The following is a 21,531-nucleotide window of genomic DNA, read 5'->3' on the forward strand; positions in this document are numbered from 1 at the left end:
CAAACTTGGAAATATTCTAGCTTTATGACGGCTTTTTGTAAATAATCGAGTCTCGATTCAAGGGAATTTGTGAGACATAGAGGCGATCAAATGAATGTGTGAGTGAGGGAGTGTGAATGAGTGAGCGTGAGGAAAAGCGTGAGATAGTGAATGAGTAAGGGGAGGTGGGGGGGGGGGGGGGGGGGGGGGGCGGGGTGATTGACGAAGTAGGTAAGACAGTGTATGGGTCGGGGAGCTGTGAAATAGTGTATGGTTGAGAGAGTGTGTGAGGCTCTGGATGTGTGAAGGAATTGTTTGAATTAGGAAGGAGGTATGTGAGGGTGGGAGTCAGTGGAGCTGTCGGTTTTTATTCCAATGTAAAACACTAAATATAGTCTTATTGTAATGGTCCCACAATGTCACAATCCATGCATATCTGTCACAACCAAAGACAATACCGCAAATATAGAAAATAAATTTATTGTAATACCCGAACAATTTAATAAACAACTAAAATCACCTGCTACTGGGGGAACAGATTTTTCCCTTGACCTCCAACAACATTTGATTAACAGTTTTAGGGGGAATATAAGTGAAGTAGTTCTCCTTCTCATTCTGGCCATCATAGTTCTGCCATGTTTGATACGGAAGCCCTCGCCATGACGCCATTGCCCGGAAATGCCGATTGGCCTGGGTCCAGTATATCGGGTAAAACTCCAGAACACCGGCATGTTTGGGAAGGAAGAGCGTGTGTGACATGCCAGCACCGTGCATACCTAGTAGAATATCAGTATTTGCAATAAGCTCCAGTTGTTGTTTCATGGGGAGTATATCAAGTTGCACACCCGTGACGTTGTGGCCTGGGAGGATGTTATGCAAGTTGGCAATGATCTCATCTTCGTTTTTAATTTTCCTTTTGACTAAACCTTTTGGATTTCGCGGATGGGCAACATAATCCCTTCTCCAAATAAACATGACGTTGAGTTTATCGCAGTTTAACTGCTTACTAGTCTTGACATTGTGTCGAGAAAGGAAGAATTCTCGAAACAGTTCCAGGTACGGCACAAATGGCCTGTAATGAGAATTCAGGGGGCTGTTGTAACCCATAACACTCCACACCATATCATCAAACTGCGTGGGTGCCTCTAGAAGCCCCACCCTCTTAGTCTCCCCAAACAGCACATTCCACGTTTCGTCAAGGCCGCCTTGAGGGTGGGCATCTACCCAGAGCACTGTGATATTATCCGGGTGCTGATCAAACACCAACATCATCAAGAAGGCGTTATAATAATCCGTCATTGTGTGATACAGATTGACATATTCATATCTCATCACGGCTAAAGTCATTCCTTTCACTCGCTTTGTCTCTGCCCTATCTTTTTCACAGCTGACGACATTGTTCCATTTCAGAAGGTGGTCTTTGCCACCGAATCCTACACCTGGTGTCGTGTCGCAGTTTAAACTGAAATATCCTTTCTTCAGGTTCAGATACTCCTCCTCTTCTCGTTGGTTAAGCACAGAGGAGATGGCTTCTCCACCTTTTCTGCCAACGCCCAACGAAGGGTCAATGATAACATTATGCAATCGGGCAAACTGATTGCCATAATTAACAAACTGACCCTGGCTCTCTACCTTAGCAGCTTTCAACCAGCCGCAAACCGGGTCCTGATTTATAATCATTGTCTGATTCATGAACGATACTTTATGTTTAAGATCACATCCTCTCTGACCTTCCGCTTGCGCCATCTTTATTATTCCCGATTGCAGCGCCACCCTGACTTGCGTGACAACGTTGCCAACCTTGCCGACAGTGTGCCCGTCAGACAGAAAATCCTGCAGCGGCACTGTCCCATACGACTTCCATGCAAATAGCAATGCCCCCAACAGTAGCACGTAAAACAAGACAATGAACTTGAACAGTTTCCGATATGGGACTCGGGGGAAACTGGCCATGGTTAGTGACGATGATGTTGTGGAAGAAGATGTGGTGATTAGAGTAGTTGCAGATTCATATTGTCAGACCAAAGGTCTCTTCTCTCCGCCGGACGACATACGGCCGACTCCAGGATTCAGCGTCCGGCCATCTGTCTAAAGAGAAAAGAGAGTGTCAAGATGATGTAGTGATAAAGAAGACATACCAGTCACAAGTTGAAGGTGTGGATCTACGGACAGAATATATAGAGGGTGACCTTTCAAAGTGAAAATAATCAATTGTAATGAATGTTCTTCATTTCCCACAATAGTGTAGGGACGGTGGGGTAGCCTAGTGGTTAAAGCGTTTGCTCGTCACGCCGAAGACCCGGGTTCTATTCCCCACGTGGGTACACTGCGTGAAGCCCATTTCTGGTGTCTCCCGCGGTGATATTGCTGGAATATTGCTAAACACGACGTAAAACTATTCTCAATCCAATAGTGTGGGAAAGTGCAATTATGATAATAATGTTAACACAATACATTACATGTATGTACAAAAAAATTTGATCGTAAAGATAAGTTGGATTGAATTATTTACATTGTTGATATTCTTTCACAGGTAAAAGCGTAGATGTTAGGTTCCATAAACTTATTTCTGTTTATGAATTCGGCCCACTGTTCAAGGTCCATATAGTCTAAGACCCAGCCTTAGAAATGTGCACTGGTCCTGACCAAACTGCCCTATAGTTAAGGTATCATAAGGACTAGTAGAAATTTGTCTTTTTTAAGGGGGTTTCTATGTTATCATTATAAGGACTCATCTAAGACATGTGTGATATCACCAAGGAGGGCGATAACCCTGGTGTGAGGGTGATATCTCTGGTGTCATATCACTCGATAAAAATTCAAATATCGAGATATCATTTTGAGCCATTGAGTATTTACTCAGATGTTATCGTTCACGTTGGGCATTGCTTTCACGGGGTATTCAATATAGTTTTATACCAATACGTCCAACTTCCAATAAGCGAGATGCAGCACGTTTTGCATTTTCTCTACTGAATGCAGCAGAGGGGATGTGCATATCATGCCTGTAGTCGATCAGTAAATCAGATTTGTAAAGACAACTGAAATGCTAACTTGAGTAAGTATGCACAGTGCAGTTACTATGGTTTTCTAAATGTTTCATGCGTATTTGTATGCAAGCAACTCAACATTAATAGGGTAACTGTGATCTATTTTGTGTACTTTACGCAAATATCTGGATCTCGGCAGTTAAACATAAGATTTTATATTTTCAAATAAACACAGCATTTCACCACTAAAATCTTAATATAGAGTCTAGAACAATCTTCAGGTGAGTTTGAATAACTTGTATGAAAAGTCTACAGACCAATTTCCCGTACAGTAATTTGGTATTCTAGTGAGAGGTTTCTTACCTTGCCGGGAACGAATATGCATGTACAATATATATATATATATATATATATATATATATATATATATATATATATATATATATATATATCTTATCTTATTATTAAAAAGTGATATTGTTAACCACAGTATCATGTAACAAATATTCTATACCAACGAACTCGCAGACGAGGCCGTGAAAAGCTGGTGTCCTGGCTGGACTCCCCAATATTTGTCTAAGATTTAAACATTATCAAAATTCTGTCTAGCAAATGCTTATTTCACATGTGGTTATTGTATTTGCTTGAACAGATGGACAATAGACATTTGTTAAACAGAATATAGATTTACCATGTGACATGTCTTGAATAATGAATCTGGACCTCGCGTTAGCCTACGGAAGCTCCATGCGTTTTATCCGAAGATTACACCTTTTCAATGACCACTATGAGTATAAATGTATCAAAACAGATTTTTAAAGATCAGCGTATTGACCAGACGTACATTTCCTGAAGTGTCTTGCGTATTGTTGCCTGAAAGAAATAGTCAAGTTTCGCATCGAGCCCTTGTGAAATAACAACGATGCGAGAGTGGTTCCCCTTGGTGTTTTCAAAAAGCAGTATTTGGAAAGCGAAATGAAAAATGTGTAATGAAAATGGACTACATAATAATTATGTTGACATATTTATACATCTCTATGTATTCCTTACGATTGTTCGAGGAAATACTGAGAAGTACGTGTTTATTTGTCATTTGGATTAAGATGTGCATGTTTCCAGGTGGAAAATGTCGATAAAATTTCGTTCTCCACAGAACAATTCGTCCAGAAAAATTAAACTTCGAAAATGCAACGTCCCAGTGTAGATCTTACTAAAGATCACGTGCTTTGGGAGCCATATTGATTATTAGTTTAATGCAATTTCCTGCAAAACACCTTTAAACTGTGTTCATCAGTGCCATTTGGGTTGGAACCCAATAACCTGGGCAATGTGTTTTCCCATATTAAAAAATAAATGGTGAATAATACACTTGCAGCTCGGTGTTCCTGAATGAATGAATTGATTGTCACATATGGCGTACACGTAGACATGGGGGCAAACAGTTAACACGGACCGAGCAAGGCCAGTTTTGGCCGAGGGGCCACTCTAAATACTGTTATACAAAGAGTTATCTAAGAATTTAACAATTATATGTCATTACATGCATTATTTTATTTATTTTGAAAACAAAAACATCCTATCGAGTGTCGCTCTCTTCTGTTACAAGCAGAGCTAAAGTAAACAGGTGTATCGACATTCTGCCATCTGTGTTCTCCGATCAATCAAAGCTGGCCATTCCAGGAGCCTTTGTTTCACTGCTAACATTGATTTGTAAAGCAAAAGGGATCAATGTGTGAGAGAATATTCAAGGACAAAGTTGTCACTCATCGATAATTAAGGACCCCACTGAGAGGCCACGTTACCTGTGTAGGTTCGACCGGCTGGGATTTTGTATGGAATCTGGATATTGGTTAAATTTTATAAACTTTCAACGGGGTTTTTTTGGTGGCAAACAAATTTTAATGTATCCGTAGTCTGTAGCATTATTATTATTATTATTATTATTATTATTATTATTATTATTATTATTATTATCAATCATTATTCCGGGGCAAGTTTGGGGGCGGTCGGGTAGCCTAGTGGTTAAAGCGTTCACTCGTCAAACCGAAGACCCGGGTTCGATTCCCGACATGGGTACAATGTGTGAAGCCCATTTCTGGTGCCCCCCCGCCGTGACATTGCTGGAATATTGCTAAGAGCGGCGTAAAACCAAACTCACTCACTCACTCACCCTCCCAACCACCTGACAATAATTAATAAATGTTATTAAATATTAAACTGACAAATCGAACCGACAGTTTGCCGACGAGTGCAACCAGCACCATCTGGTTGTTACAAGAACGGACGCACCTGGTATCTACAGAAGAATACAAAGAACGGTAGAGCATGTGTTGAGTAACATTTCCCACAGCTCTCTTCTTTTCGCACAGTCCACAATTTAATTTCTCCCGGCTATGATAAATTGTGTTTCTTCTCTGGCCTTCGTGAAGGATTCAAAACACTTTCATCCATCTCCTCAATAATTGACGACCGGAAATTGAAACCTTTTCCAGCGCGTTAGTGTCCATGTCTGTACAAGTATGTACAGCCCCACCCCACCCCACCCCACGTTTTTCAGGGTGCGGATATAGAATTACATCATCAGTACGGGCAGTCGCTTGTTGTCTTTTCAACTTGCCAATTTAATTCAGGTGTACATGTCAAGGATGTGTTTCGATTTATTTTGTTTTTAAATGCATTCTCGAGGGATGGACCTGTTATTTCAAATGATTGGCGAACGGAAGGTAATAGTTACTATTGGACAATTATACACAGCGTGAAGATTAATTACATGATTAATTAATTACTTTTACTGTTTGGACTTTGATTGTCAAATCCTTTACTTGTTTTGGACCGCTGGTGTCCATGGATCCTACATTAATTTTAGAATTGCGAAACATGGAGAATTAAACATTCATACTGAAACTTGGTAAAACGGCGGAACTCCACGCATGGTAGAAACAGTAAAAAACGGTAAAATGTGTAGAACGGCGGGTTAAATGCAAACATTGAAACGACTGAAAAACATGGATATATAGATCCCCCCCCCCCCCCCCCCCCCCCCCCCCATGAGTAAAGTGTGTGAGCCCATTCTCGTGTCACGTAATGGCGGACTATCACTACAAGAGGCGTGGAAACCCACTTAATCTCACTCCACTCCACACAGCACATATCTGCAGATATCTCCGCTTGATTAGAGGGCCACAATGGGACATTACTGGGACTATTGCACCCCTGTGACGTAACGTCAGGCTACCCTGGCCGTGGTAGGAAGATAGCATTGTGATAATGGCCATAGTAGAAAGAGTGGTTGCTTTTTGGCATTCTCAAAAACTTTCTAACGTTCACATTCAACCGGTGTGAGTGATTACATGTTCAAAAATTCATACGCTGCATGTTTTGGTTTTGCATAATTATTATTAGGTCTTTGAAAGGCATTTAGAAGTGATACACATAAGGAAGAGAGTAAATGGATGTCAACTTCTTTATTATGAGGAACACAACGTTTCGGAGTACATGCTTATTCCTTCATCAGGTGAATGAATGCCATGAGGCAGAGAGCATATATATATATATATATATATATATATATATATATATATATATATATATATATATATATATATATATATATATACACCAAAATGAGGTAAATGTTCACTCGGTGTACATGTAATATATAATAAAATAATAAGACAGCGAAAGTACTATGTATGAAACTGATATAAAGAAGATGATGGACTAACGTGGACATATATATATGTACATGTAAGGACAACAAATTAACAACAAATTAATAAGACATCAAAAGGTGGAAAATAACCAAGGGTACCGGGGGGGTGTTAATATGTCTGCTGCTCAAAGTGGTGTTAAACCAAACTTAGTCGCTGATATGTTTTATGTCAAATAGGTCGCAAAATGATCCTGTGCAGTGAACAATCTAACCTACACACACGTGTGCACCTGCCTTTCTCGAAGTCCTCAACTTGTCAACCACCTACAGAACAGCGCCGATTGATCTCAGTCGGATTGCATTCACTAGCCCGGAGCCGATCACTGAGAGGGAGCTGCCTTCTATAAAGTGTGACAGTCTGTGCATTACTAAATACCACGGCTTAGCGATGAAGTAACGCATTGTATTAGAATTAACGGATATCATAGAATTTGACACCACGATATATCAGTGAGAATACAATCTCCATATGGAAAGGTACATATGCCCTAACTGTGGGTGTGTGTATTACGCCTTTACAGGATAGAATTTGTAAATTATGTAAGAATAACGCAGTAGAAGATGGGATATGTTTTAATCTGACTTAAGATATGATTTATGGTTAAAATGTGATCCTATATTTATTTCAATCTCTTCTGTGGACCAGACAGTGTTCTTAATGAATTGTAACACGTATATAAAACCTCTTGCCGCAATTGTTTCAAAAATGTTTGCACGTAGTTATTATGTCTAATGTGTACACAAACAACATGTGACACATAAATAAATATAATATCTTCTTCTTCTTCTTCTGTTTTGTACACAGACCTGGTATTACAGTTAGGCTTTTGTTTCAGATCACAACTGAGCAACAGTGGTACGGGTATAGGAGGCAATAAGTCAACAGTTTGCCTTTTTGGTGTGGAACAATATGTTACTCTTGATATATGTCTCGTCCCTCGGGGGGGGGGGGGGGGATTATCTTGTTTTAGATGGTGTTAAAACTGAAAGATATAAAATGTTATTCTTCACTGCTAAAGAACGTTTTTCATCTGTAAGGGTTTTACTGAGGGTGAATGCCATAACATACGCCACTGTACCTTACATACACGTAAAAGAGATTGTCTATTTTACAATTGCAATGAACTTTTAGATAACTTCCGTACTTTTACTGCCATGGAGAAAGTACAGTTTATTTTATCTAGCCCTGATGTGTGTCTTCGAACCGACCAAACCTGATTGAATGTACTAAAATATATGTTATGAACACTCAATGTCAGTTAGTCAAGTGTAACATGTTATATTTGGGATAATACTTTCTCATAAAAGAACAGACTCTGGTACTTTTGGGGGTTGAGTTCCGTCCGAGATTCGAACCAGAGTAAGAAACCTTATCGCCAGCTCACAAATTCAGCGATCTAACCTACTCAGCCACCGAGGCTTCCACAAAAGTGAGAGTCCGACAACTGGTAGTCTAGATCAAGTCTCTGACGAGTGTAAAGTGGCACGGCTCCCATGGCCGAAAGTTATGAACACACAATGCCATTCAGAAGATGGTCAGATGTAACAGATGTCATATTTGGGATAACTCTTACTTAATGTTTTTCGTATGTCTTTGCATCCTTAAGTATGTGCCACTAACAAATAGTCTCGCATAATTCCGCGTGGAATGGCTCATTTACGTCTTCTGTAACGTATTTGTGTATGATTTTCTGATTAAACATAATTATTTTCACAAAAATATGAAAATGGATTGGAAAACAATCGAATCGGTTATGTTAATACAGCTCCATCACACATGATACATGATATTATTGATACATCAGTGACGGCTGAATATAACAAATGAATTCTACATGCCAAGCTAGATGTGTGTGTGTATATATATATATATATATATATATATATATATATATATATATATATATATATATATATATATAATAGATATATATATATATAATAGATATATTTGTAGTTTTTATTAATCGATTCATTTTCTTAATTGAAAATCTGCCATTTTTTAATATGAAGTTTTGAATAGAATTTAATATTTGGATTTGATCTCCGTTTAGCACTGTTTGTAATGAGTAACCATTGACCAATGTTTGCAAAAGTGCATTTCATTTCGTAGAATATACTAATTTGTACACACACAAAAATGTAAAGCGTCTTCGGTATGATATCCACAGAAAAAGTCATTATTATCCAAAATATGTTTATGATACTGATCTGCGTTATGATTTTGGTTTGGTTTGTTGTTTAACGCCGCACCCAGCAATATTCCAACTGTGTGACGGCGATGTGTAAATAATCGCGTCTGGACCAGACAATCCAGTGATTAACATCATGAGCATCGATCCAATTGGGATCGATGACATGTATCAACCAAGTCAGCGAGCCTGACCACCCGATCCCGTTAGTCGCCACTTACGACAAGCATATTCGCTTTTTACGGCAAGCATGGGTTGCTGAAGACCTATTCTACCCCGGATCTTCACGGGTCTCTGCGTTATGACCACTGCAACCAAGCCAGAGGCGACTGTAAATAATTTGACATTACCTGTTTCTATAATTTAAATCCCAATGTATACCATTATCTCCCCGTCCATGTAGCAAGTTCTTAAATTGTGTAAAGGTCTAGGCCCCAGTTAAGTTTTTTCGGTAACATTTTCCAAAGTTGTGTTGTAGCCGGTATGAATGAATCTGCATAAGCTTTTGTTTTACACTTCGCTGTTTGAAGATTAACTTTATTCCGTAAGTCATAGTTTATGCTTTCCGAAACTGTATTAGGAATAAGCCTACATAGACATTCGGATGAGAGATGATTATTCATTTTGTAAACTTTACTCATTTTGAATTGTTTCTCATGTCTTTTGATGACTTACAATTTGTTTCATTGTAAATTTTCTGATGACTCGCATCCGGGACAGCGCCACATATGATCCAAGAGTATCTAAGTTTTTTTGTTTTTTTCTCTCAATAAATTAGCTTGTTCGTTAGTACAGTTATTCAAAAAATGACATCAATAATCAAAAATTGATAAGATAAATTATTTCTACATATATCCTAAGGTTGGATAACTTCTTAGAATTAACCATAGCACAACATCTTCTTGCAATATCATTTGTGTGCATTTTCCATGAACAATTACTTTGTAATGTAATAGTAGGACATATCTTTGATTTCTGTGCCATTTATATATAAATTAGGTTTGCTTATGGGGTTTATTTTACGGGTAAATTGAATAGATTCAGATTTATCGGGACTAAATTTAACTTGCCATCTAGCATTATTGAGATTACAAGCAGCTATATCCGGATCTTCTACGTATACAATCACATACAAAGATGTGTCATCAGCAAAAAGTCTTCAACAATGTCATTGATATAGATAATAAACAATAACGGTCCCAAGACCGAGCCCTATTTTACACCTGCCAAGACTGCTTTTAGATATGAACTTTAGCCATTTACGACTACCTTTTGATATTGAATTAATTTTCTATTTAACTATCAAACCATCAAATGGACAGTAGTATATCCCTAACTTCATCATCCCTCAAAATTTCATTTACTAATAGATAATCAACTTTATCTAATTTAAATGGTGGGAGGTGAATATCAGGATTATATGTACGGGATTTATCCATAAAGAAGTTAATGAGAATATTAGCATGGAGTGAGTGTGGCTTTACGCCGCTGTTAGAATATTCCAACAATATCACGGCGGGGGACACTCGAAAGAGACTTTAGGGATGAATCCACTAACTTTTCGAGTCAGCGTGAAAAGGATTTACAATTTGCATAATATAATTGCTGGGTCGAACCCATATGTATAACAGTATTAAACGACATTTGACTATCGCTAGAGCGTAGTGAGCCGCGTCCCTAACAGCCAAAGGAGATTTTGTCATCCATACATGTGTAAGGCGCCCACCATGGCGTGTATCAATAGTTTTAGAAGTATTTAAACAAAATGTAACAACGTTTTCTTCAACCTTTCAAGTTCCGTAATTCCTCGATTTAACTTAGACCTACATGCGATGTATGTGGAATATATTGTGAAGGACATACTTTCCGGGTGGAGCAACATCATTTATACACATATATTGGGCTTCTGAAAGTGTTGCATATTCATCTCGTATTACTAAGAATCCTTAATGAACACAATATATTATGAACATGTTTAAATGAACAATTTGTTCAATTGAATTCGTTTGCATAACGTACGGTATGAGAGCCGCATAACGGGAATTTGGATGTAACTGGTTCTAATACTGATGCGCGCAGCCAGACATGCGCTAGTATTGAATATTTCCTTGAAGGCGCCGATTGAAACTGGCCACTTCCGTAACAGTTGAGTATCGCGTTATAACGAGACCGCGTGACACAGTTTTTCATTACGGAAACAAATACTTCAGATAGGTATGTTACGAGTACGGCGAACCCTATACTGTTGTAAGTTGATTGTGACGTGTTAGAAAGAGTTCCATGACCAACATGATATATTCCCATTTGGCATTTATTGTGTCTGGGGTAATTATTCAATCTAAATACAGGTTTGAAGTGAGGTGAAATGTGTGTTATGTAATATGCACGTGGCAGCCCAGCAAGAGGTGAATGATCGGTTGATTTACTTTTTTTGTAAATCAACGGATCGTTCCTAGTCATCAAAGGATTAACAGAAAATACGTTGATTGATTAATCACTGTTATCTTGCACAGTGGATATGTCAAAAGTGAGTGTTTACATGTCTAGGTTTACTAAAACAAAGGGAATACATGGCGTGAAGTGCCGATGTTAAAACAACATACTTTGTTCAAAGGGTTAACTGATCATATGTTGATTGATTGGTCATTGTTATCTATCACTCAATGGTTTTTTAAGGAACCGTGGAGGTTATGAAAATAGTTGTCACGTGGCGACCCTTGAGACTTGACACCTATGTGAAACACCTGAAACAATCTAAGTGATCAGTTGAGAAACGAACACGGGTTATAATTATCCCAAAACGATATATATCTTTTAAAATATTTGATTGTTACAGAAACACGTGACATCGAATAAGTTTCTTTGTACAGCTGCAGACGAGTAGGATATTGTTCCTTTGTGTGGATATTCACGGATACATTCCTCGAACAAGGAAGCTGCCTAAAATTTATACACATAAATTTGGTAGGTTGTAATTATGGTATTTGCATTTTGTTTTCCTTCATTTGCTGTAGCATTGAACCGATTCGTTCTTGTTCCTCTACATCTTGTTTGGGAAATTCTTCAATGCGCGATAGACGTTGTTTTCACAAGTCTTTTCCTTTGTAAGCGTGTATATATTACCGTCAATTTGTAAAATGTGATTCTCTCAGGCAATTTATACAATGTGTAAATATTTCAGGCATTTTGACTGAAAAATCTGTCCAGATTGACTAAAATTGATTAAGACGATCCGACGGGCCTAAAAACATCACAACAGATTATTATGTAGGATGAGAAGCCAAACAACATAGAAATGTACTTTTCAACGTAACATTTTCAGTCTCTTGGTGATGACATTAAACATCAAAATGTTTGGAATTCGTTATCATAATAATACAGATGGAAATGTTTTTCAGTCACTTTGTAAAATAACTGAATATTTAGGGGTTTAATAAATTTGAAAATGTTACACATTTTGACAGTAAAAATATATATAAAAAAGCAATGCTCAGGTGAAATATTTACTTTGTGTTGCAAGTCAAAATAGTGTAAACGAAAACCGCAAAATTACCAAGCAAGTGACATACCAAAACCTCGTCATCATTACCGATGCTACCCACAGAGATACCTACATTTCTTATTATCTCGAAAACTGTATTTCATTTTGTTGATCAATGTGACCATACGCCCTTATTACTAACCATAAAAATTACTAATGCGCTTACGAATGGCGCAGCAGAGGTCGCGAACTAGTCTAGATTTCTGCTCTTCATCCGGGTACTCACTGGGAAAAAACAATAACAAAGGCAACAACCAGTCCCGGGGAATTGCTTTAGACCAGTGCCCCTTTAATATGTACGAGAGAGAGAGAGAGAGAGAGAGAGAGAGAGAGAGAGAGAGAGAGAGAGAGAGAGAGTGTGTGTGTGTTGATATATTTGATATCAAAAGACACTAGGGTGAGATTTTATTTATCATCCAACATCATTCTTCCAAATTTTCAGTTTGTAGACAGTAATAAGCAGTGTCTTAAGTGTATAAAGTGCTGCTAACAGCTTCAGTAGCAGAGCCATTAGTGATTTCTTATAGTGACGTCGTGGTAACATTGACGTCATAATGTCCTGAAAGCATTGTGATGCAATTTCATTGCAGCGATATCTACAGTGTATCACCTGGCAAATCCACATCGCCATATGCATTCCTCCATGCAAGATCCCCACCCCCTCCCTCACGCCACACCCTTTCCGCTTTACCCCGGACCCATCCCACCTATACACACGTTCCAAGCATCCTTGTTCACATCAAAGTGTTTCTTTCTCTAAGCGAACTCCGCAAATGAAATTAAAATGGATTCATATTATTTTAAAACTTCAAACGAGGAACTGACTTATTACTTTGTTTGCGTCTTCATGTATTATGTAATACTCACGCTGGACGTACTGGACGAGCGTCTGGGTCTCGCTATCAGTCCCGCCTTCCAAACAATACTGACATAGTGAGAGGAGGAAACTCACATCCGCTTTTAAGCATGTTGTTATCTCAAACTTATTGCAACAATACTGCACAATGTCCCAGCTTTGAGGTCAGACTACTCTCGTGGTCATGTAATGGTATTTGCAATAAGCCACTTGATAAAGTAGCTCTCATACTTTGCCGAGGTGGTTGCCGATCTCTCCCGAGCCTAACTCAGTTAGGTCTCGGGAAGAGACTACATATATACGAGTACCATACGAGTAAGCTACGAGTGTGTTCTATGAGTGCCCCATAGAAGTCTAAAAGGAGTTTAATGGGAGTTGCATACGAGCACAACGATCTCGATACGAGCTGTACGAGGTGGCTACTAGCTGCTAAATAATTCGGCGGGAATTTGTCACATGTTTTAACATGGATGCTCGTTTAGCTCGTGTTAGACATTTAGCAGACGATCCTCATACACACAAGGGTTGGTTTCCAGTACAGCTATTCAAAGAAGGTTGTGTCCCTTAGTCACGCCAGAAACCAATGATCGTGGGTTCGAATCCCTGTTCGCCCAGATAGTATGTTTTTAGGTTTGTCAGCACCATACCCGTGTTCGGTTTTTTTTCACCAAAGTGGTAAACCTGAATAGCCGGGTAATGGTGCTAAATCTGAATGAGTTAATTAGCCATATAAGTACCATCTTCTTCATACCTCCTTAGGGGCGGTCGGGTAGCCTAGTGGTTAAAGCGTTCGCTTGTCACGCCGAAGACCCGGGTTCGATTCCGACATGGGTACAATGTGTGAAGCCCATTTCTAGTGTCCACCGCCGTGAGATTGCTGGAATAATGCTAAAAGCGGCGTAAAACCATACTCACTCGCTCATACCTCCTTGCCTTCTTAATATATATACCTTTGTCATCCATGATCACCATCATTTTCTGTTGTGTTCATCATTTGCTGTCCTTGTCTGCGGGTGAATGTCGGTGAACTTCATCAACCTTGATACCTTTTTACAGCCTCTGTGATTTCTCCAGCTTCACCCTAACTTCACCCTAACTCACTCACTCAACGAAACGAAACGAGGAAAATGTTTGCTAACATAGACGTTTTAAAAAATATAATTATCTGTAAAAAGTGGATTCGCGATTCATGGGATGGTCATAACAAAGATAACGGCAACAAGCTACGAACATACAGGCGGTGTAACAGTGAACCAGTTTTGAATGGACGTGTACAATCTGTCAGATATCTGGGCCACCGTTGAGTGGTGTCGAAGTTCATGCGCAGTAACCTCCCCTTAGCAAATGAGCAACAAGCTCCTTTCCAGCACGTGACACCTTCGTTACGCTTTCGGTAACAACGCTGCCACCAGTGTGGGCGCGGCCATTACAAGAATCTTAAAATTTGCCCTCTAACCCCAAATGTAGTAACGTTTATACTTTTGTTTATGTCTTTGGGAATGCCATGATATTTTATTTTGAAAAGGTTTACGACTGACCATGTTTTCCAGATGAATTCGAGATTGCAGACTAACAGAAAACCAACTAACTTCTCCCTTACATTCTTACTATATCAATAACACGATAGTTTTAAAGAAACATAAATTCAAATTGACAAACAAAGAAAGTAATTTAGCAGCGATAAGTATATTCGGCGTCACGTCACGACAGTCGTCACTTGTTTGTAAACATAACGGTCATTCGGTTGCGAGTTCAACTCCAAGCATGGTTGTGGCCACCTATCACAGTGGGGAGTTTTGACTGGTGGCAGCGATAGTATAGAGAGCTCCGCGAACGGGCTATCGCTGTGAGGAGCTTGATTGAGCAAGACAGCTGCAGAAAGTCCCGGGCCCCTACATCATGTCCAAGTTCTGAACTGAATTGAAGTAATACATTGTGACACAAGATGAAGCCGACTTCTTACATTACTGAATCTTCTATTCAGATCTTCTTCACAAACCTTTTAACATCAAGAAAAAACTAGTTCTAATTCATTGGACAGTACAGCAGAGCTTGTATCAATTTTATATATGCTAAACAACCCCACTTAACTTATACTTTTTTTAAATGTATAAAAAGGCGGCTTGTAAATAGTATTAATTATCATCCAACTTTATCTACATTCAAAGTTCGAACGTGTTTTAATAGTAAAGATGCGTCCTATAAACCAGGTGAACATTACACTCAAATCTACATGTCGCTATTTTAGCGATGAACGTGTAATGCGAGACCTCTCGAAGTTCTCTACACATGTGCAAATATCAGGTTACCTCCTATCAAATGACTTAAATGATAGAGTTTCCTTGTTATTCTCTTGTAAGCTTTGATTTTAAGAACCTTGAGGCTGTTAGTTAGCAGTTCTAAAAGTATTTTTTATTGACATTTGTCATTCCTTGTTCGAGTTTCAGTAATGACAATCCAGTTTGGGTAGACGGTGATAGCCCACTGTATATCGCAACGGTTGGTAGTCATAATTATCTCAGGGACATGATTTTTATCACTTTTTTCTGAATCGTTCTTGTAAGATAAAATATACTTCTGTATATCTAATTTATAACCATTTCAAATGCAGTCATTGTTTTCACGTAACCACAACATTCCAAATTCCCTTTTCTCCTGAACAAGTGTGTGTGGGTTATCGCTATTTTCCACCAATGTTTTCACGTGCAGTGTCAAAAGCAGGGTGTTCTTGATTTTACAACTTCTTGGGTGCATCTGTTGACCTTTGATGTGATGATTTACAAGCACATTCACCCTGTAAACACCGCACTCCTAAATGTTGATGTTGGCGTTGTTTTAAGGGTTAAATATGTCTCCTGATGCCTCTGCAAATTGATGTTCCCTCTTTGGGGCTCATGTGTGTCATTGGAGTATATACGTAGGGGGTTCTAGAATTGAAAAAATCTGTTTCCTATTGATAAGATTTCTATTATCTTACTGATAAGATTTCATTTGTAAAAAGTCTTAGGCTGCTCTGTCTATATACATTCTAGTTTGTTTGTTGTTTAACGCCGCACTCAGCAATATTCCAGATATAAGACGGCGGTGTGTAAATAATCGAGCCTGGACCAGACAATCCAGTGATTGGCATCATGAGCATCGATCCACGCAATTGGGATGGATGACATGCATCAACCAAGTCAGCGAGCCTGACCATCCGATCCCGTTAGTCGCCTTTTACGACAAGCATAGTCGCCTTTTACGGCAAGCATAGGTTGCTGAAGACCAATTCTACCCCGTATCTTCACGGGTCTTATATACGTTCTAGTAGATAACCATGTTTCCGAAAGTGTTAGCCTTCGATAGAGCACCTCTTGGCCTTAGGAATTCCACGACCAATAGTAGATAACTGCAATTCTTGTATTAACCGAGCCCGCGCTCGGACATGGTGTGACATTCCGGTAGCAAGTGAGCAATGGATTCAAGAAGGACATACCTTGTCATAGGGCTTTTTGTGACCGAGACGTGAGATGGCAGCTTCAACTTTCCTTTTAATTGAGTGTGAGTGTGTCTTTCAGTGGATTTTGGGTTGAATTTTGTATAGCCATTTACCAATCTTACTTGCTTCCATTGACACAGTTTACCCATACATGTTGACTGTGTCACAGTGTGTAGCGCTGACTCTGGGTCGCCTTTCTATTGCATGTTAATTGATTGGATCACCTGAAACCTCACCTCAAGGCCAAATGAGACAATGACTGACAAACTAAGTACCGTTACATATGCATGAAACTAATTAACGCCCTTTGATGTTGAATGCCAGGTGATGAATTGCAAAACAAACATGTCGAGCGTGGTTGCTGTTCGGGGTAACTTCTCCTAATGCCTGCAGTGTTATCGAAACATCCTTATGGCTCAGGGCACGCAACAGCAAAACACCCACTACCGTAAAGAACTTATCAAAGCAATGCCATTGTCAACAAACAAGGAATATTTTCATGTCATTTAAACAATATTTATTTCCCAAAAAAAGGAATGGGATTGATGAACAGTTAAAACCTGTTTAAACCCCTCTCCCTACAAAGGACATTTAACAATTAATAAGAATATTTTTTTATGTAATTTATTTAATATTGTATCTCAATTATGACTTTTACCTATGTTACTATCATGATTTTATAAACTGTAAACGCAAAGTGTGACACATTGATAAAAAAATTATTCTTCTCGTTCTTTTTAGGTGTGGTTTATTGTATATCTATATATACTTTATACAAAGATGGTAATAAATATTTGACACTTCTCACAATATATAAATAACCTCATAATGTGAACATGAAATACATTTTTAAAACTTAAAAGTATTTATCATAGTAAAATTCTTAAAATGCTCTATCATCACGGACACTGAAAAATGTTAGACACTGTTCTAAAATAAAATAAAGATTTAGAAATGTCTGAAAATACTTTCAAAAACATAGTGAATCTTTAAAAAAGGAATAGTAGATGTTCTTTGAGTCTGATGTAGCGGTCATTAGGCTACATAACCTTCCGTTTTCCATATGTGTATAGTAGTATTCTGTTAAGGTGCAGTTATTCTAGTTAGGTCACAAAATCTTAAAATTTCATTTCACAATTTTTTGTTTCAACTCAACTGTCATCTACTGGGTGTGGAGAGGAAATATGTAAACAACAACATGTTTCAAAGCAACTCTCAGGTTTGTCAACAGAGTAAAGTAATAATAACATGCAAAATACTTTGAACTAGTCCACAATTAATGTAAGGATTTCGTTTTTCATAGAATAGGCAAAGTTGCCCCCAAACAGCTTTATTGTCGGCGATCGCCACTCCACGCGAAATGCACTGTAGTCGAACAGAGATGAAGCAATGTCCGTTAAGTGGAATAACAACACTACCATAAGCTTGTCAAAATAGGTCAAATCGTAAGTACAAAACAAATAACGGTTTCACGTTGATCTCTGTGGCCCCCTACCGATATATCACTCACCGCTATCTCCTCTATCTAAATCTAGTCTCTCAACACATTTTGCAGATAAAAACAGATGTTAAATTATAGTTATAACATTATAATAAAAAGGAGCCCAGAGACTCTTCATTTTCATTGCTGTAATCTAGACTTGCCAAAAATTATATTCTTGCATGGGCTGTACTGTATATATTTGTTTCCGGGTCTGTATGAGACAATCCCTCTGGAGTCACTCCACACAATAGAACATCACTGCCAACAGTCTTTGAAGTAATATCACTTACTTACTTACTTACTTACTTTGGAAATTTAACGTGCGCTTTCCGACTGATGCGTATTTCGCACACGGGCCGGGCCAGGCAATTTAATGTGTTTCCGAAAGGGGCGAAAGTGGTCTGTGCAACCCAAGAGGGGGGTTTAGGGGTTGCTTATATAGAATTTGGGAATTTTGAGATTTGGAATAGATGCCAATGGGGTTGGGGAGGAGAACTAAGGGAGCTGGGTATGGTGGATGTTTGTTTGTTTATTTGATTTTGATTTGGTAGGTTGTTGTGTTTTTAGATGCTTTTTATTAGTTCCGTTTTTATTAAGAATACGCCTAAGGCCTTGAAGTTTTCTAGTTTATTTTGTGGGTTTAGTATTGCTTCTAGAGTGAGAGCCTTCTTTAGATTGAGGGTGGTTTGTAATGCGGTTCGATGTGTTAGGTAGTGTGTGCAGTGGATGAGAGCGTGTTCTGGGGTTTCTGGTTGTTTGCAGTTTGGGCAGTTACCTGTAGTGTGTTTTTTATTTTTTTTTAGGTGGTTATTTAGGTTGGTGTGTCCTGTTTGGAGTTTAGTGATTACTCTGTCGATTTTTTTGGATGGATGGAGAATTTTTGGTTTGGTTAGTGGTTTGCTGAGCACTTTTTTGATTTGGCTATTTGAGTTTAGATATAGGTTATGCCATTTTTGGGTGATTTTTTGCTTGTTTACACTTTTAATTTCTGATTTTGAGATGGGTAAGTTTAAGCTTATTTCTGGGATTTTGAGGGATAGTTTAGCTGCTTTATCGGCGTTTTCATTACCGTATATTCCTACGTGGGCGGGTATCCACAAGAAGGTTATTTGTTTGCCTGCCTTAGTTAGGTCGTTGGAGCTTTTAAGTATTTGATTTATTAATTTAGGTCGGTTTTTGGTATTTTTGTTTTGGAGGGCTAGCAGTCCAATCAGGGAGTCGGTAAGTATTAGGAAGTAATATCACATACCCACCTTGTGTTTATACCATCAGATCATCCTGCTTAATTATTGTATGTACACATTATCATTTTGCCTGCTCGAGAACAATATCGGTGACGTAATCGGCGATGACTTAAGGTGTCTGTTACTGCAACCGCTCCTACCGTATCTCATATATCTATGAGACAAGCGACTGTAATTGTGTACAGTTCATAGTTAATTATAAGCTCATGGAACGCCGACAGTAAGTCTATACATTTGTGTTTATTCAGCTTTAAACTACCGTAAAGAAACACGTAACGCCCCATTCTGTGTAACTACACGGGGAGTTTAATTTAAAGATAAAACATGAAGAGGATATTAATTAAGTATTGAAAGATGTAGCGAGTTTGCTTCTGACATAATGTAGTTACATAAATAATACAATAAAATAGCCGAATCGGAATATTACACTTTTAAAAGAGAAAGTTAAATTATCAATAATAAAATCTAAAATGCCAAAAGACATAATACCCCACACGCATACAATCACATATTACACAAAATGATTGATTTAAACATTTACTAGTGGTTTGTGCTGATAAAGGATTTGGTCTATATATCTTTAAGCCATTAGTCATCGGGTCGGAAAACAAGCCTTACTTATTACTTATATTTATGCCTCCCTGCTATTTAAATACATTCATCTGGTCAAGGTGTAATTATTTTCAGACCGCCTTCATATAGTTGGAAAACTGATGGTGAATTTGGGAGATTTCTAAAAAGAATAATCAAATAGAAGAGAATGCTTTCGTTTGGGCACAAACATATAAGTTATAATCGACCTATTATAAAAAAATTCAACGCTAATATTGAAATACATAAATTCTATAACTAATACTAATATCAATAGAAACGACTGGGTGTTGTTCATTAAGAGCTTATGAAACAGGTGTAGACTTTTTGTAGTTAATCAACCGGATTCTGTAAGTCACGAATGTTTAGTCTAAAAATGTATTTTTTTTTCAAAAATGGAATACCGATTTAACTACAAGCTCCACAGCTTGCAATTATAGAATTTACTAAACTAATTTCAGACTTGAACAATATCTTCTCTTATCATCAGGAATCGTTACTCCAATTTTAAAATTCAGAACCTTAACAACAATTTGCCGACTGAGACTGGCCGCTAGGAGGGTGAATATCGCACATGTAAGCTTTGCACCTCCCAAGCCATAGCCGACGAGTTGCATCACCTCTTTAGAAGTGAATATTTTGATCAGCAAAGAAAAACATTAATTGATAAAAGATATCAAAACTGGTCACACAATATTTCCTTTAAGCATTTGATGTCAAATATGAGAACTTACAATCTTACAAATCTATGTAAATTTGTAAAAATAATACTCTCTGTATTAAAGTAAACCACTGTTGCCATTTCATCACATTGTATTTTTGTATATATGTGTGTTATTATATATATGTATTGCTCATATACCACCGGATGGTGGTTTGAGTTAACACAGAAATTGAAATTTTCATATATGTGATAAAAATCAATTTCTATTGAACGAAATTTAAGAAATGTTCATTGTGATAAAAATCAATTTCTATTGAATGAAATTTAATGAACCAATCCCAATTGAGACATTAGAACTTGTGATAGCATGGAAGAAAATAATGAGACATTTTAGTATTACGGGCCGTAACAGGATATATTAGGGTCCATTTCGGACTAAAAATAGTGTTTTTTGTGTAGTGAACCACCTGCATGACTACCCATGTAACCTAGTATGTGATAAATTTGCTTTGGTAAGATAGGAAACGTCAGTGATGTTATAAATTGTTAGAAAAGCATTCAAACTGCTGTTTCCATGGAAAAGCTAACAGCTGGTGTGAACACCAGATCGAGTCAGAATTGACCATCAAGGGATATGGTCTGCGCTAACAGATCCACGAAACAAGCCTCAGGTGTAACAATACTGACGGTTGTCAGTGTCCAGACACTTCCAGGAACATCTGTGATGTTTAGATACCGTTCGTGAGAAATGAGAAATACAATTTTCGACAAAATAATTTAAAAATGACATTGGCTAAAACG

The 21,531-nt window shown here is 38.1% G+C and overlaps 1 protein-coding gene across 3 annotated transcripts in view; it reads right to left on the reverse strand.

Moving 5' to 3' along the window:
* Window positions 1-474: 474 nt before the first annotated feature.
* LOC139444618 (uncharacterized) overlaps window positions 475-21,531 on the reverse strand; it is an 86,138-nt gene continuing 65,081 nt past the window's right edge. For 2 of the 3 annotated variants that reach the window (XM_071225528.1, XM_071225526.1), the window contains exon 2: window positions 475-2,067. In XM_071225528.1, the coding sequence (XP_071081629.1) occupies window positions 496-1,932 (1,437 nt within the window). In that variant the 5' untranslated portion in view covers window positions 1,933-2,067 and the 3' untranslated portion in view covers window positions 475-495. Of the gene's footprint in view, window positions 2,068-13,281; window positions 13,334-21,531 lie in introns of those variants that run through there. The other variant, XM_071225529.1, reaches the window with a different exon arrangement.

This window comes from Haliotis cracherodii, unplaced genomic scaffold, assembly GCF_022045235.1.
Source record: "Haliotis cracherodii isolate W230 unplaced genomic scaffold, xgHalCrac1.p SCAF_6, whole genome shotgun sequence".
In the NCBI taxonomy this organism is placed as follows: Eukaryota; Metazoa; Mollusca; class Gastropoda; order Lepetellida; family Haliotidae; genus Haliotis; species Haliotis cracherodii.